This window comes from Neolamprologus brichardi, chromosome 1 (genome assembly GCF_056152115.1).
Source record: "Neolamprologus brichardi isolate AB-2024 chromosome 1, ASM5615211v1, whole genome shotgun sequence".
In the NCBI taxonomy this organism is placed as follows: domain Eukaryota; kingdom Metazoa; phylum Chordata; class Actinopteri; order Cichliformes; family Cichlidae; genus Neolamprologus; species Neolamprologus brichardi.
Genome location: NC_142104.1, coordinates 30,736,833 through 30,752,942, shown reverse-complemented (window position 1 = coordinate 30,752,942; position 16,110 = coordinate 30,736,833). Strand labels below are relative to the sequence as shown.

The 16,110-nt window shown below is 41.6% G+C and overlaps 1 protein-coding gene across 1 annotated transcript in view; it reads right to left on the bottom strand.

Annotated features, from left to right (window-relative positions):
• kcnq1.1 (potassium voltage-gated channel, KQT-like subfamily, member 1.1) overlaps positions 1–12,117 on the bottom strand; it is a 44,070-nt gene extending 31,953 nt beyond the window's left edge. Inside the window, exons 1-2 of the mRNA XM_006793786.3 lie at positions 11,517–12,117; positions 4,403–4,493 (exon numbers count right to left, since the gene is read on the bottom strand). Of these exons, the coding sequence (XP_006793849.1) occupies positions 4,403–4,493; positions 11,517–11,878 (453 nt within the window). The 5' untranslated portion in view covers positions 11,879–12,117. The remainder of the gene's footprint in view (positions 1–4,402; positions 4,494–11,516) is intronic.
• Positions 12,118–16,110: the final 3,993 nt, after the last annotated feature.

Genomic DNA, 16,110 nt, shown 5'->3' with positions numbered 1-16,110 from the left:
ACTGATTAACACCTTTGTTCTGAGCGCAGACTGGACAGGCTGCTATGTACTCACGGACATCCTTGATGAGAGAGGGCCACCAAGCGAAGCGCTGAAGGAGTGAGACAGTGCGGTGGACCCCTGGGTGGCAGGTGAATTTTGCTGTGTGTGCCCAGTGTAGCACCTGTGACCGGACAGAGGAGGACACAAAGAGTAGTCCAGGAGGACCAGTTCCTGGGTCTGGTTCTGTTCGTTGGGCCTCCCTAATGGCTGATTCAACCTCCCACGTCAGGCCCCCAATAACACACGAGGGGGGAATGATGGGAGAGTCTCGAGCAGTCTCCTCAGAGGCAGTGAATTGACGAGAAAGAGCGTCGGGTTTGGTGTTGCGGGAACCTGGCCTGTAGGTTACAGTAAACTGAAATCTTGTGAAAAACAGACCCACCTAGCTTGGCGGGCATTAAGCCGCTTCGCTGACCGGATATATTCCAAATTTTTATGGTCTGTCCAAACTACAAAGGGGTGGGCAGTGCCCTCCACCAGGGACGCCATTCCTCTAGGGCGAGCTTAATGGCTAACAGTTTCCTGTCCCCACCGTCATAATTTTGTTCAGCAGATGAGAGACAGCGAGAGTAGAAGGCACAGGGATGGAGCTTACCCTTCTGTTGCTGGGATAGAATGGCCCCCACCCCTGTGTCCGAGGCATCCACCTCCACGACAAACTGCAGGCCGAGGTCAGGTTGAACCAGGATGGGTGCGGAGGAGAAACGAGCCTTCGGGAGGCTGAAAGCCCTTTGTGCTGACTCCTCCCAGCAGAAGGGAATCTTAGGAGATGTGAGACGAGTTAGTGGGAGAGCAAGCTTACTGTAGTCACGGATGAAATGTTTGTAGAAATTAGAAAAACCCAGGAAACTTTGGAGTTGCTTGCGGTTTGTCGGGACGGGCCAATTAATGACAGCCTGGACCTTAGCTGGGTCGGGCCTGAGATTACCCTGTTCAATGATGTAGCCCAGGAAACCATGGTCACATGAAATTCACACTTCTCACCTTTCATGAAGAGATGGTTCTCGAGAAGACGTTGCAAAACCAGCCGGACGTTCATGTTCAGAGACGGAGCGTGAAAAGATGAGAATGTTGTCAAGTTAGATGAACACAAAGTGGTTAAGGACGTCTCGGAGCATGTCGTTGACAAAGGCCTGGAACACAGCTAGGGCACTGGTTAGACCAAACGGCATAACGAGGTACTCAAAATGGCCTAAGTGTGTGTTAAAAGCCGTCTTCCATTCGTCCCCCTCTCGTATCCTAACCAGATGGTGCGCGTTACGCAGATCCAGCTTAGTAAAAACTGTGGCCCCTTGGAGCAGTTCATAGGGTGGTATCAGTAGTGGTAGTGGGTATTTGTTTTTGGTGGTGATATTGTTGAGGCCTCGATAATCTATGCACGGCTGTAAGCTCTTGTCCTTCTTAGCAACAAAAAAGAACCTCGCCGCAACAGGGGATGATGACGGGCGAATCAGACCTGCAGCGAGCGACTCGTTAATGTACTTTTCCATGCTGTCCCGTTCAGGCTTTGAAAGACTGTATAATCGGCTGGTAGGAAATGGGCCGCCTGGGAGAAGATCAATTCCGCAGTCGTACGGCCGGTGAGGGGAAAGAGAACGTGCTCTATCTTTACAAAAAACCTGCTTAAGATCGTGATAGACTGAGGGCACAGACGAGAGATCGGGTGACTCTGATGGTGGGGGGTTACTCTGAGGGTTTGCGGGTGGAGTTGCGGCCTTTAGACAAGACATATGACATTCCTCTCCCCACCCTAGAATGCTTTACTTCCTCCAAGCCAGGACTGGGTTGTGTTGACGTAACCAGGGGAACCCTAAGACTAGTGGTGTGAGAGGAGCCTTAAACACAAATAACTGCAACGTCTCAGAATGATTACCAGAGAGGGTTAATGATATTGGCTCAGTAATGTGGGTGATATCCGGGAGACGTTGCCCACTGAGGGCGGTAACTTGGAGTGAGTGTGGCAGTGGTTTAGTGTTTAGTTTTAATTCTTGAGCGAGGGACTCATCAATGAAATTCTGCTCTTCACCTGAATCAATTAGTGCGTGGAGTGGGTGAGAAACAGAACGAACCATTAGTTTAGCCGCAAGCATCAAGCGAGGAGGAGATTGTGAACAGGAAACCTCGCCCACCCGTACTCTCCCCTCTACTGGCGGGCGCGGTCTTTTGGCTGGTCAGGACAGTAAACGGCCATATGGCCCCGCAGTAGAAGCATTCACCAGCTCTCCAATGCCGTTGTTGCTCTTCCGGCGTTAATCTGGAGCATCCTATTTGCATGGGTTGCTCACCCTTGTCTTCATAATTCCTGTCCCATTTTCCCATTCCTCTTGCCATACCTCCGCCGGAGGCCAAGGGCGTGAACCCATAATGAGTTCCGCCCTGGCGAGAGAGAGAGAGAGCGAGAGAGAGAGAGAGAGAGAGAGAGAGAGAGAGAGAGAGAGAGAGAGAGAGAACTCTAGAGAAAGCGAAACAGCTGATCAGCGACCAGCTGAACTGTGACACTGACATTTAGACAGTGCTTTATCCACGTATCACATCGCACAGGCAAAATCAAAATATACATCGTAACTCGGTCACTGTTAATTGCACCATCATCATTTTTAAAAACTGATTTAAAGATAGCTGTTTAGCAAAGAACAGAAGCCTTCTATATCCCAATTGGGCTTGTTTGTGTTACGTAGGCCAACACAAAGAGACAAAACAAAGGTGCCGAGCAGATGATAGAAGTCATATAAAAGATCGGATGAGGAGACTCAAAAGGGAGGACAGGCTGTGAGAAAAAGAGGTGAATCTTGCTTTTGATTTGGATTCTTTTAAACCTCGGTCACACTTCTTCCGTCTTTCAGAAACAAGTGGGTCACAGACTGCTGATCAGGATAATTAAAAATACACAAAACCAGTTTAGATTCAGCATTTCTTGGCAAACGCACCCTGCATATCTTTACAGCCTAACAAGTAAGTCTACAACCTTAAAAAAATATCCATACATCTTTTTAGAGCTGTCTTCTTTTCCTTATCTTGTACTCGCACATTGCTACCTTTCGTGGATCACTGCAACCATCAAGCATGAAGATCCCGATACTGTCTGCAATTGCTTGAAAGTGTTGTCGTGACTTGTATTTGGTAGTTTGTCTGGTCATACGGCACAGCAGATTTGACACGAGGACCTTGGAAACTGTCAGTGAATTCAATACACCAAACAATATATTCATAAAATAATTGCAAACCTATTTCGTAGCCCCCTGCTTATGATCCCCATGACTCGTTTCTGTTGTCAAATGAAATGTGAATTGTGGCCGTGACTGTACCTGTGGATGTGTGTGGTTATTATAGCACAACATGAGGTACGGTAGCAGGACCTCCTGTTCCACAGGGACTGTATGCCTACTTGAAGCTTATAGCAGACCATCAGGAACAAAATCAGATTGTTTTTATGTCATAAACTTTGGTACCTCTAGAGAGAGTAGTCCCTCTAGTACTCGCTGGGTCACTGAGCATCTAGCAAACACCTTCTTTATGATTATGTGCAAACAGATCTTTTTTTGGAATCCATAGTATTAATTCTTTCTTCCCCCGTGGTATCTTCAGTCACTGTGTCCTGGTTGGTTTGATTATGTATTAAAAGGTGGTAACTGAGCCTTCAGCACTTCAGAGGAGATTACAGCATGAGAATGCTGCATTATTTATAGGCCTCACTCTAAGCTAAGGTCATGGAATGGTCATGGTTAGATGAAATAAACATTAACTGATAAAAGGGAAAAGAACAGCAAACAACTAATCACCTACAGAATACAGTATCTGACTCAGTCTGTCTCTATTGTCATAATCACAATAACTACAAAAGGACCTTTTTTGCTTTTACATAAACAGACATAAATATAAAAAAATGTCACGTAATTATGAAAATTTCTTGTCAGTATCACTAAAATTTTATATAATGACAAGTTATATTTAAAGATGTTAATGTCTACACAGTCTACACAGAGATACTTTAACTCATCTACTTGGTAACATTCCTATCCTTGCCTACGGGCATAAGCTGTGAGCAGTGACCAAAAGAATAATATCTGAGATACAAGAATCGGATGTCTTGACTATTGCTTGGAGATAGGGTGAGACGCTTGGTCATTTTGGAGGAGCTCAGAGTAAAGCCACTGTTTGTCTAAACAGTTGAGGCGGTTCCAGCATCGGACAGGGATACCTTCTGGATGAAATATTAAAGCTATTGTAAAATTTGTTGTCCACACTATGTAAAGCTCTATATACAAGAAAAAAACCAAATAACAACAAACCAGGCACAAACCAGTGTTCTTTAAGAAAATCTCAGTTGTTCCTTTTCTTAATTTTAAAATTGAACACTCACCACCCAGAAGAGTGTTGTATGCGCCAGGGCCTGGTACTGATGAATGGTAGAGAGAACACTGAGGATCAAACAGGCCAAAACTATCAGAAATCTGCAGAGAATGAAAGAGAACATAGATTAATCTTGATTAAAAGGTTTTATGAAGTTTTACAATACAGTTCATACATAGCACCATAATTTTTTATAACATCCAATTGCATACTACTAGCCAAATGGATCATCACTATGAATCAGTTTTATTTTCCCTAATTCAAAAGTTTGCATAAATTGCCAGGCAAGACATGTAACTGCAAAATCCTCACTCCATTTTTCAATACCTCACCTCATATTTATGTCAGCAGTTCACACTTTGATTTAAGCTGAAAAATTCAGTCAGCTTTGGTGTCTGCTTTGGGTTTAAGCTTCTGAACAACCTTGCAAAAAAAGAAGGTTCCAGACAGCATGGCATTATGTTGTATTTTTACCATGAAAAGTATTTGATTGAATCTGAGAAAACATTCAAGGACAGCCCTCTGGAGGAAATAGTAGGAACCTTTTGAACTCAACCATATGAATGCAAAGCACATGATAAACTTGTCAAATAATAAGAACACTGGTTTGCACACAACCCACAAGCAGTATCAACAAACATGAAATTGCTCTTTAACATTCTCCTTATCCCTCTCAAGGTCACAAGCATTTCAAATGCAGAAACAATGAGATGTCTGAAACTCCTCATACTACTTGAGTAATATATATTGTTGATATAAAGCTTTAAACTGCTGTGACACTACACCAAAAACCTACTACCCATGTGACCTTGAGATTAAATTCTAACAATGTTTTTGTTATTTGAAAGAAAAGAGCAGACATTATTTAAAAGGTCTACACAGTACCTTGTAACATAACATCAATTTTATTGATTTTTTCCCCTCTGCTGTTCATAAAAGTCAAAGGGAAAGGTTTTGTTTAATTTGACGACATTAAAGGAAGGTGGAAAAGCAGGACTAACTGTAATATAAGTGATAAACCATTTTCAAACCCATAACCTTCTCACATGTGCTTCAGTCCAATAAGACAGACGTTTGTGTTTTAAATTTTTATCATTGCAGTACTGCAGTAACCTCAGCTTACAGAGCTCAAGTAATGCTAGTGTTAAGCATTGCAATTCTTTAGCCAATAATTCAACAGCTGCTCATCACATATGATCTACTTTTAAATCACACGGTGCATTGCTGAGAACCAGAGTTAAACACAGTTTCCAGTCATATCTCTGAGCCCATATGACACCACAGTTAAGATAGTATTTTACTGTCCTCTTTCACTTCAGTATGATGTCACCAGTGATGCCACGGCCGTGTTACCGAGCAGTGTACTCGCACTTTGGCAGCTTAACAGAACTGTCATGCGATACTTCGCCAAAAAGTTGCCAGGAGGGCCAAGGTTAAAATGATTGGCTTTTCATTTCCGTTACCTTGGGAATGGAATGTTGCTGATAAAGGGCAAAACTTTTGAATGGATTCTTGTTTCAATGTCAGTGTTTTTGCCGTCGCACAGAAGAAAACTTTGACTAACCCAGAAACAAATGTATTGCTGTGTCTCTGCAAACATAAATGGGAAAAACAGAGTTTGTACAATTCTAACAAGCCTTGAAGTCAATAGAGTTATGATTACCTTTAATCTTAAACACACCCTGAACTCTCTTAAGCAAGTTTTCTTGCAATATCTTAGTGTTCAGGAATACCTCTCCAGGCTTGAAGGACATTCAAAGCTATTCTTTGGACGTTGGGTGCCTTTTGTTCCATTCTCTCTCAAGACAACCCAACACTGCTTCAAGTATTGTTTAGCTCTGGGCTCTGAGGAAGCCTATCCATGACCGATAGTGTTCACCCCTCCTTAAGCCCCATTGCCACTGATTTTCAGTCCAGTTTTCGTGTACCTCAGCCTTTTCTCCCTGTTTTCTTTCTTTAAGAATAGCTTCTTGACAGCTGCTTTTCCAATGAGACTATTTCTGATGAGGCTTCAGTGAACAGTAGCTGGATCAAATGAAGGGCCAGATACATCTCTCAGGTCCTGTGTTAGGTCATTGCTAGATTTTTTTTTCTCAATTTTACCAAGTACACGACTTTCTTATAATGTTCATCTGTTGCTGCCTCTTCCTTTGTCCTCCACTTGTCCAGTTTCCTTTGATTTTTTGAAGGACACTCTGTACACAATGCTGAGATGTGTCAAGACTTTGGCCAATAGCTCTTTGGGAATCACCTTGTTGGTACAAAAATGCTATTTTATGCCTGTCAAACTGTGCTGTTCTTGGAATTTTATTTATTTATTTATTTTAGATTCAAGGAAAGAATTATATGTTCTTTTGTGACAGGCTGCAAGTAAGAGAGTGCCTAAAGATACATCTTAAAATGGGCTTTCTGCTAACGTGTGTGTAAACTCAAAACTGCTTGATCCAGTGAGTTAGGTTATACCTGAATGATTCATAGGTCAGTGTTAAGTGGCTCACTGATCAAAACCCCCCGATAAAACAAAAACGCTTTGCACATATCTACATTGTACACATGTTAAAGAACACTAGATTATGTGTGATTTTTGTTTCTTTTGGGAAAAGCAGATTTACAAGTGGATATGTGTATGTTACTTAACCAAACAGCAACAGAATTATAGTGAATAATTACCTGTTTTTCACACGGAAAACAACATGAATAATCACTTGAAAAATGTAAAAAATTTTATATAACTAAACAGGTAAAATAAAAATCTTTGAAAGATAAAAAAAAAAGTTTAATTTAATTATTTATTTAAGGCAAACTGCAAATGTAGCAAGTGTTTCTTTCGGAGGAGTAGGAGGGCTAAGAGTAATGCTGTTTGAAATTACCACTTGGATGAAAGTGACATATGAGCTACCTAATCTACAAATTAAACCAAAACCGAGACAACCTGCAAACATGTAGCTAGTCCTGTGACATTTAGAGAGATAACATTATCAGGTTATTTGGATGACGTTACTTTCAGCTGATTAACCTTCACGTAGCTCCAAGTTCCAGGATTAATTGCAGGACTCCACTGAAATTTCTCTTGTTTACTAAGGAAATATCACTGTATAATGTTACCAACGCTGACCTGGGTGACAACATCTGTGAATAAGTGAGTCTTCTTCTAAATGAGTTGCTGCTCTTCGGCAGAGAGAACCTTTAGCAGCTATAATGCTGTAGAGTTTGGAAATAACAATGCTAACTACATTTACTGCAGAGAGTCCATCTGTTGTATCACTGCAGTGCACACATAGAAACTGTGTATGTGTGTGTACATATGTGTGAGAGAAACAACACCTCAGTTGTTTCTATACTCCCGGCTATATAAGAATGACAGCTGTAACTAATTTAACTGTACACAAACATGGTGACAGCTGGAGCTGTAAAATGCTTAGATGATTGAAAAATGTAAAATAAAACTACCAACAAAAAAATAAAGAAAAGGAAAAAAAAAACAATTTCATTAGTCTAATCTACTTTAGGTGCCAACATTGGCACTAAGTACAGTCCAGACTCATATCAGGGACACTGCAGCTTTAGTGGCGAGTGAAGCCTGAAGCTACATGAACTCACCCCATCACCTCCAAAACCACCACAGCCCTAAATATTCATTGTCTTGTTCCAACGTGAAAACACTCCTGTATGGAAACTTTACATATGGAGAGTTACAGTTTCCAGTCAGTGTTATCGCCACACGCTACAGCTTCAGTTCATTGAAGACTGGCCAGGAATCGAAATAACCCCCTCTGTGCGTGTCTGTGTTTAGCTTAAACACAGTCACACACACACACGCACACACAGGCATGAATGTGCACGCCACACGTCAACACAGATAAAAGACTGAGGAGAAACCTGCTCAGGGCTGGTGCATAACACAGCTAAAGCAGCTTGTCTTGTCTGAAAGGACCGAACAAGTAGATAATGCAGCACAGTAAGCTGACTCTTCAAAACGACATCTTCAGACTGCTGCCTGTAAAAATGGAAGTAAATACATCGAAGAAGAGCGAGCCACATTACACGAAAAAAGTCAAAATGTTCACCGGTAAGAACATAGTGTAATTTGTCAAACTTTATGCTAATATGTGACAGAGGCAGTTAAAGAGAAGATCAAAAGAAACACAGCTGAACATCAAACTTTCCAAACCATACACTCTGTTATGCTAATGGTTGTAATTTGTCAGTGAAGCACCGCTTAAATTATTTCAGAGCGTTTGAAATCCCTGTAAACATACACACTCGGTATGCTGAGCATACACTTCTGCTTTACTTTATATTCATCTGAGACTATCTAACTTGTCAGTCCCTCTCCACTATAACTGCACCATCATATTTCACTTCCTTGACCTCGAGGCCTATAGATAATACAGGCTCTGTGTTGCTGTCTGGCACCCGTGGGCTTGGTGTAGCAACGGACAAAATAATACATCGGCTAAGCTACATAGGCACCACTGAACTCTAAACAAAAGCTCAAAGCTTTGCTCCTATCTATTATTGATGGACAGATTCACTTGCAGTCTGTTGTGCAGCGAGTGTGGAGACAAAGTGGGGGACAGGATAAGAGTAGCAATGCTGCTGACCATATAACTAGCTCTTTCATTCAGCCGTCACGTACCATGAAACCCCCCGCAATAAAACAGAGATAAATCAATCAAAAGAAAAAGAAAAACTATAAAGAAAACACAGCCAAAACTTTGGCCAATATGGGGTTAGGGTTAATAGTTCAGAGATAACAGCTCCTAGATGATGGGTAGTCTTGTGTATGTGCTTCACTGGGTAACTTAGCTCTTAGCTCCATCTAAAATGGAGGGAAAAAATTTGCTTAATTGAAAAGAATAACTTGATGTCTCTTCTTATTAAATCTTCTTATTAAAGTTGTCTTTGACAGAACATCCTCCGATTGTTAGTCTGAAAAAACAAACACTTTTCATTTGATTTTTCTCTTCATTTCCCAGTTGATTGATCCATCACCAGCATGTGGAATGGCTTCATAACACAATGCTGAGTTTACTGTGGCACTGAAGACTCGTTTTAAATGTGGTGCTACAAGAAAAGCAATATGTGGAGCAAGACTTTCTTTCCAATAGCTAAGTATATTTTATAATCATTGCAAAGGAAATGCATGGGCCCTTTCTTTTTAAACATAATGAAGCATTCCTCAGACCCTTAAAGCATGCTATATCACTAAACTGACTTACATATGCATTCACCTGTGCGTGCGCGCACACACACACACACACAGACACACACACACACATGCTTCTGATAAGGCTTTGGGTCACTCTGGTGTTTGAGTTCTGGGGCAGTGATAAGGCGGTACTTGTTCCTAACTGCCTTTCTCCCACTCAAACATTTGCAAAACAAGGTACTAAGCTGACACTAAAAACCTGCTGCATGGTTACACACCATACTTACAGCAAGCACCTGCTGCTCTCATAGTAGCAATAAAGCTCCGTCTTAAATGCACAACAATACGCCACCAAATTAAACCTAATGATCTAATTTAATCTAATCGTTTTGAATATATTCAAATGTACTCCATTTTTCAAAAAGCTGAATCTGTATGTGCGGCACTGAGAATATTTTTGCCATTAAAGGGTGCCATCGAATTGCCAATGTCCTAAAAAAAGACTCCCTCCGTCTCCCAATCGTGGCAGTTTCTCCTTTGTTTACCTTTGACCATGACCACTGCTAACAGGGACACAGTTAGAAAGGTGAAAGTGATTATTCTGCTTGCACATCACTATATTTAGTACAAATTTCAGAATACAAAGTACAGTGTGACTCTTGCAGTGATCCCCAGAGTATTATGATGCCCTGCATTTACTTTTACATCTTTTCTTTTTCTTTTCAAAAAGAAAACCCAGACAACAACAAAAAAAAACAACAAATAAGAATTTCTCAATTTGAAAAAAAAATGTCAGGAGAGAGGAAACCTCGTAACCCAGTTTTCCAAAATGATCACCTGCACATGTAACCTAATCTCATCAAACCCCTGTGATTTGGCCTTCTTGAGACACCATTGCAAGATTTTCCTGTAATTGTACAGTACTAACTTTACAGTGTCAACTCATTCTCAGTAATGTTTTAACATGTTTGAGTTGCACTGTGTTTGCCTTTGCTCCCTTTGAGCCGCTGAGACTAAGCCGCTCTGACAGGCCGAGTTCCCCTGCATCACCTCCGACACCACAGGGTCACCGGGTGGCACTGCCAGACAGGGCCACTACCTCCTCTAAAGCACACATGCTGCCAAGTTTAGCTGCCTGCTATCAGTGCCAGCAAGTGGGGACAGACAGCACACGGTGGGGTTGTGCTCGGAGATCATATCCCACATTCCTAAACCTGGGCCTGAACTCTCCATCTTGGACATATCAGACTGTGAGTTTACTGGACATGGGTTACACTTGGAAAAAGAAAGAAAGAAACACAAAGACAGCATGATATCAGAGGTGTACAGTATTTATCCTCAGTAACAACATTTCATTTGCCAAGAAAGACAAAGTTTTCTAATTTTCATGACAGTGGTACTTTATCCCATATAACCTGAGCCACACTTGATAAACCCCACTTTTATGTTTTTATAAAAGGTAGTCCTTCATACTGATCATGCTGTCAGGAAGGGAAAACACTGAAACATTTCCTGCTGGGCTGAATTGGTTTTTAAAGTTCTCTTGTCAGAGGCTTGCTGAATACAAAACACCTCTCTGCTGCACTCAAACTGTTCTGCAAAATTAAATGCCCACTGGTGTTGGGGAAAATAGTCTCCCAAATGAAAGATCTGTATAATATTCCTATACTCCTCCTGTGAAGGCTTGTTTTGTCCAAGATTCTCTTGTCTGTGATGAATTAGATGCTATTTTTTTTAATCTGCCACGGTAAGACTAAAATATCCATATAATGTTCCTAATGGGACCTGCGGTTGTGCTGCGATATCTGTGTAGCATCTTTATAAAATTCATAGGATTAACAGTTCTTTGTAGTGAGGACTTCCAAGGCTCTACATGAGCAATTAACTCCCTGTTTAATTAGGATCTTAGAGTTGCAATTATGCCCTTGAATACCCAGTGGATCTGGGTGATTAGGAAAATAAAAACACTCACACTGTGAAGTGATACACGAAGCATTTCCAGCCAGACGGCCTTTCCAGAAAATTATACACGCGCCCTTGGATGTAGGTTCGGGTGTGGACTGGACGAACCCCGGTGCTGTACACCGACATCCGCACAGACATCCGGGGATGAGAAAAATAAGGGTGGAGGTGAACGGGAGGTACATCGTTGGGGGTACACCCGTCCTCTGGCATTTTGTCCCTTTCACAAAACGTGTTGTTGCCCACAGGTGTCCCTGTTTCGGGCTCACTAAAAGTAATTTCTGACAGCTCCAGATCCGGTGGTCTTTTTCCACGTGCCAAACCAGAACCCCTCCGTGTGTTCTCTTGACGAGGGTCGGAAGAATCAGACATTATAGCCTCCCGTTAGTCTTCTGTCGCCGGCTTAACTTTTTTTTTCACAGTTATTTTTTTCGGTCACTGACTCAAACGGACAAATGTTCGCCCATGTGCGCTCACCTTCTGTTGCGCGCCCGATCGCACCAAGGCACATAAAAATGTAACATAAACTAAGTTATTAATGCTCCAGATCACCAGCGGGGTTTCTTTAATTTAACTTTACAGCTCTCCGGGTTGTCGAGGATATGGCGAGTCCCAGCCTTCAATGGAACACCCCCCTCCCTTGCTACTTTCAGGGCACTTATCAGCTTGGAGAGCTGTCGCCAGGCGGTGCGCTGCGAGCCGCCAGCTGTTCAGACTATTTACTGTAATGCAGAACTGCTTAAAACAATCTGAACCTGGCGAACTCCATCACAATCGCGCGACGAGCTTTGGGTTAAACCATCTCTGCAGAAAATGCAAACAGAATAACGCACGAGGTGCGTTTCATATGCAAAACAGTGACACGCATTTCTATTAAAAGTAGAGTTGGCTTTATAACGACGTTAATGAAACTGCCACTGTTCATTTATGCGCGCGTGTCCAGCTGAGCCAGAACTTCATAACAAAGCACGTCAGGACACCTCGCACCTTAAGTTTACATATTAATGGGGTTTCACTTCTGCATAATAACGCACTTTAAGTAGCAGAGACTGAACAAATGTGTAAACAAAAGGGTGACTACACGATATAAATTAAAAGGAACCCGTTTCATTCAAAGGTCTTTTCATATCGATATTACATTATTAGACAGAAACTAAAGCTGTTGTTTATATTTCGTTCAATTCAACAGTTGCTTCAAGGCACTTTATATTGTAAGGTAAATACCCTACAATAATACTAAGAAAACCCCAGCAATCATAGAATCATCTGTGAGCATGCACTTGGTGACACTGGAAGAAAAAAAAATCCCCTTTGACATAAGAAAACTTCCAGCAGAACCAGGGTCAGGGAGGGGCAGTGATTTGTGACCAGTTGGAGTTGAGGGTAGGTGGTTAGGGCAGGTTAGCACTGTTGCCTCACAGCGAGAAGTTCCTGGGTTTGAATCCACCATCTGGCTGGAGTTCGCATGTTCTCCCCCATATTTACGTGGGTTCTCTCTGCCTTCTTTCCATAGTCCAAAGACATGGGGTTAGGTTGGTGATCCTAAACTGTAAACTGGCCATAGGTGTTAGTGTGAATGCAAATGGTTGTCTGTCTCTCTGAGTTAGCTCTGTGACCTGTCCAGGGTGCTTGTTTTTTGCCTGGGATAACTTCCAGCCACCCAACGACCCTGAATTGGATAAGCTGCAGAATAGATGGATGGGTATGTGATGGCTTCTTCTTTTTTGCAGATTCCCTAAATGTCTCTATCGACAGCGGGTGAGCATTCAGTATCATATAAAGGCCAGAGGTCTCATTCAGCGCTGATCATTTCATATTGTCAGTATATGATGCGACTGCTATATTGGCAGGTTAGGATGTGACCTCAGTGACCTGTTTTATTACACATACACACAGACACCTACTGGAACAAATGTGTAATGAGCAGTGTGTGCGAAAAGTGTCTCTAACCCCTTTTCTGCAAAGAAACCACTTGATTGGCTGAATTAATGTGTTAAGAAGTGCATAGAAGTTCCTTTCATTGTTTGAAGAGGCATTCAGCCTCAGTCATTTTCCATCATCAAACTGCCAGTTTGAAGTTTAATGTTAGCAGTCATTGTGTGAAAGTCATTGGTGTTTGGGAGCTATACAGAGCTCTCCTCTACACACCTGTTCCCCACACCACCATTGAAACTACTAAACATCGCTGCACTGTGTGCACCAGTGTGTGTTTTTATTAGGTTTTTCACCTTTTGATATCCTCTTCTTATCTCTTTCTTTCATCCACTCAGACCAGAGTGCACAAAATATGATTTAGCTTTTAACAACTGACAAGAGAGCCTGTATTACTATCATCACCTTCTTAAACTGGAATACGATCTACTGCAGCTTAAAATTTCTATGAACATGTGGATGTTACTTGCTTTACATGAGCTAAAATAACACTGGTGTTAGGCTAATTGAAAACTCTTGGGATACATGGAGCTTAGTTTGACAAAGTTAGCCTGTTACTCATTCATTTTTAGCTGTGACCTTGACTAAGAAAGTGCAAGGAGGAAGAAACAAGTCCCCCACTGCAGATTTTAATAGGAGTCCAGTGGCATCCACGTGATGACAGGATCTGTTGACAGGTAGATATTAAAACAATTCTAACTGGGTCTTGCTGTTAGATGCCACTGCTACATTTGGGATTTTGTTCATAATAAAAAAGGGCAATTATTCTAAATGTCATCATTCCAATGTGCATTTTATTGTGCGGAGGAAATAAAATATTGAATTTCTATTAAAAAGCAAAAATGGCAACACTTAGAGATGCTTAGTCATTGCAAAAGTAATGAGATCTGGATTATCAATTAATCAGCAAAGTCTTTTTTTTTTTAGATTAATGCAGCAAGATTTTGCTGCATTAAAAAAATATAACATTTACTTGCATTTTTGAATGTAAATAACAACCTGAATTCAACATGATCAACAGAGGACACTCCAACTCCACATCACCTAATGCAGTCATGTTGCATAATTTCTTTTAATTTTTATTTCTTTTTTGTACTCTTGTGAGCAAATAATATTAAAATCATGGTTATTGTTACTCATGTTCAACAACCAATTTGGAAGACTGAATCCCCTCAAAGAAAAGACACCCTCCTACTGAAGTTGACACCAGAGGGCAGTCAGTAAGCTATTGTTATTCACTCAGGCATATCCAGATTAGAAAAGGGGATTCTTTTTTTGTTGTTGTCCCAGGCACCCAGCTGAGAAAACAGCAACTCATAATTTAGTTTGCAGTGAGAAGACAAGAAATAATATTGCACTGTAACCAACTAATGATCACAAATACACACACACACGAAAAAAGTGTGTGTGTGTGGGGGGGGGGAGCGAGAACAGAGAGAACATTTTAAAAGATTACCAGTGGAATACAGTTTCCAGTAGACTCATCATCCTGGTCATAAATATGTTGAACTTAGAAGTAGTTACATAAGGTTGAAATGTTTCCGCAGGGTACTCCACAGATAGTCTTTCCAAACAGTCTGTCCAAGCGTTCAGCCCAGTCAGTTGAAATTAGTCATGGGATCTCAGACTTTATTGTCCTCCATATTTATGAGTAATATAAACACATAAAGAAAATGGGCTCCATCCCTTGATGGCTTTATAAACAAATGATCAGTGACAAAGCCCATTCATGTAAAGACCTTAGTAATGAAGCCACAACATATAATGCGTGAAGACGTGTTCGTGTTGTACGTTTTATGATGTAACCCAATTAATAATGTCTACACCGCGTGCGTCACTGTGCACTGATGCTCTCGTACACATGCTGTCTGTGGCCCCATTCAGGGCTGCATCCTTTGAAGTCTGTGTTTCTTTACCAGATATGACAAGGCTGTCCCCTTCCAAAGGCTCTCCTGAATGCAGCCTGAGAAATGCTTGTCGCTTTTGCCTGCAATTGAAGAACAAAAGTTGGTGTATCCATCGCGGTGTGCATACGCCAGTGAGGAAACAGCACTGGAACACATAAAAAAAATAAAAGTATTATGTATGTAAGACCCACCAACCGGAAGTTATCACATTTGTACAGACTGCCGCCCCCACCACACAAGAGGAAGTGGGTTGCGTGTGATTTGCATGCAGGCACTAATAATAATGAGATCAAGGACTCTGGCAAACAACAATGGGGTGACAAGATCAAACAGTCAAAGCACTAAAGGGTACGGGAATGACTCGAAACATTACCTGATTAGCTTTTGTTACTGTCGTCACATGCGGTAAAATTATAACAAGAGAAGCTACATTGCTCTTCCTCGAGTGCATCTATGAACATTATTTTGGTGTTTGCTGTATAATTAGAACTCATGTTTAAAATACTTGATTTAAGCACACATATGAAGGCAGATGGAGCGACAGCGGGGTAATTTGCATGGCTGTGATCTTTTCTGTTGTTTTTTCCTCGCACTCTTTGCGTTTGTTGTTCCTGGTTTAGTTTTGCGTTTAGTCACTGTTTGGATAGGTTTAATCTCACTATTGCTGTGACACAGGCAAAGCAGGACCAATGCCAAAGAGCACTGAGGTGTCCAAGTGGCCAAAGAGGCAGCCGGGCAAAAAAAAAAGAGAAAAGAAAAAACAAA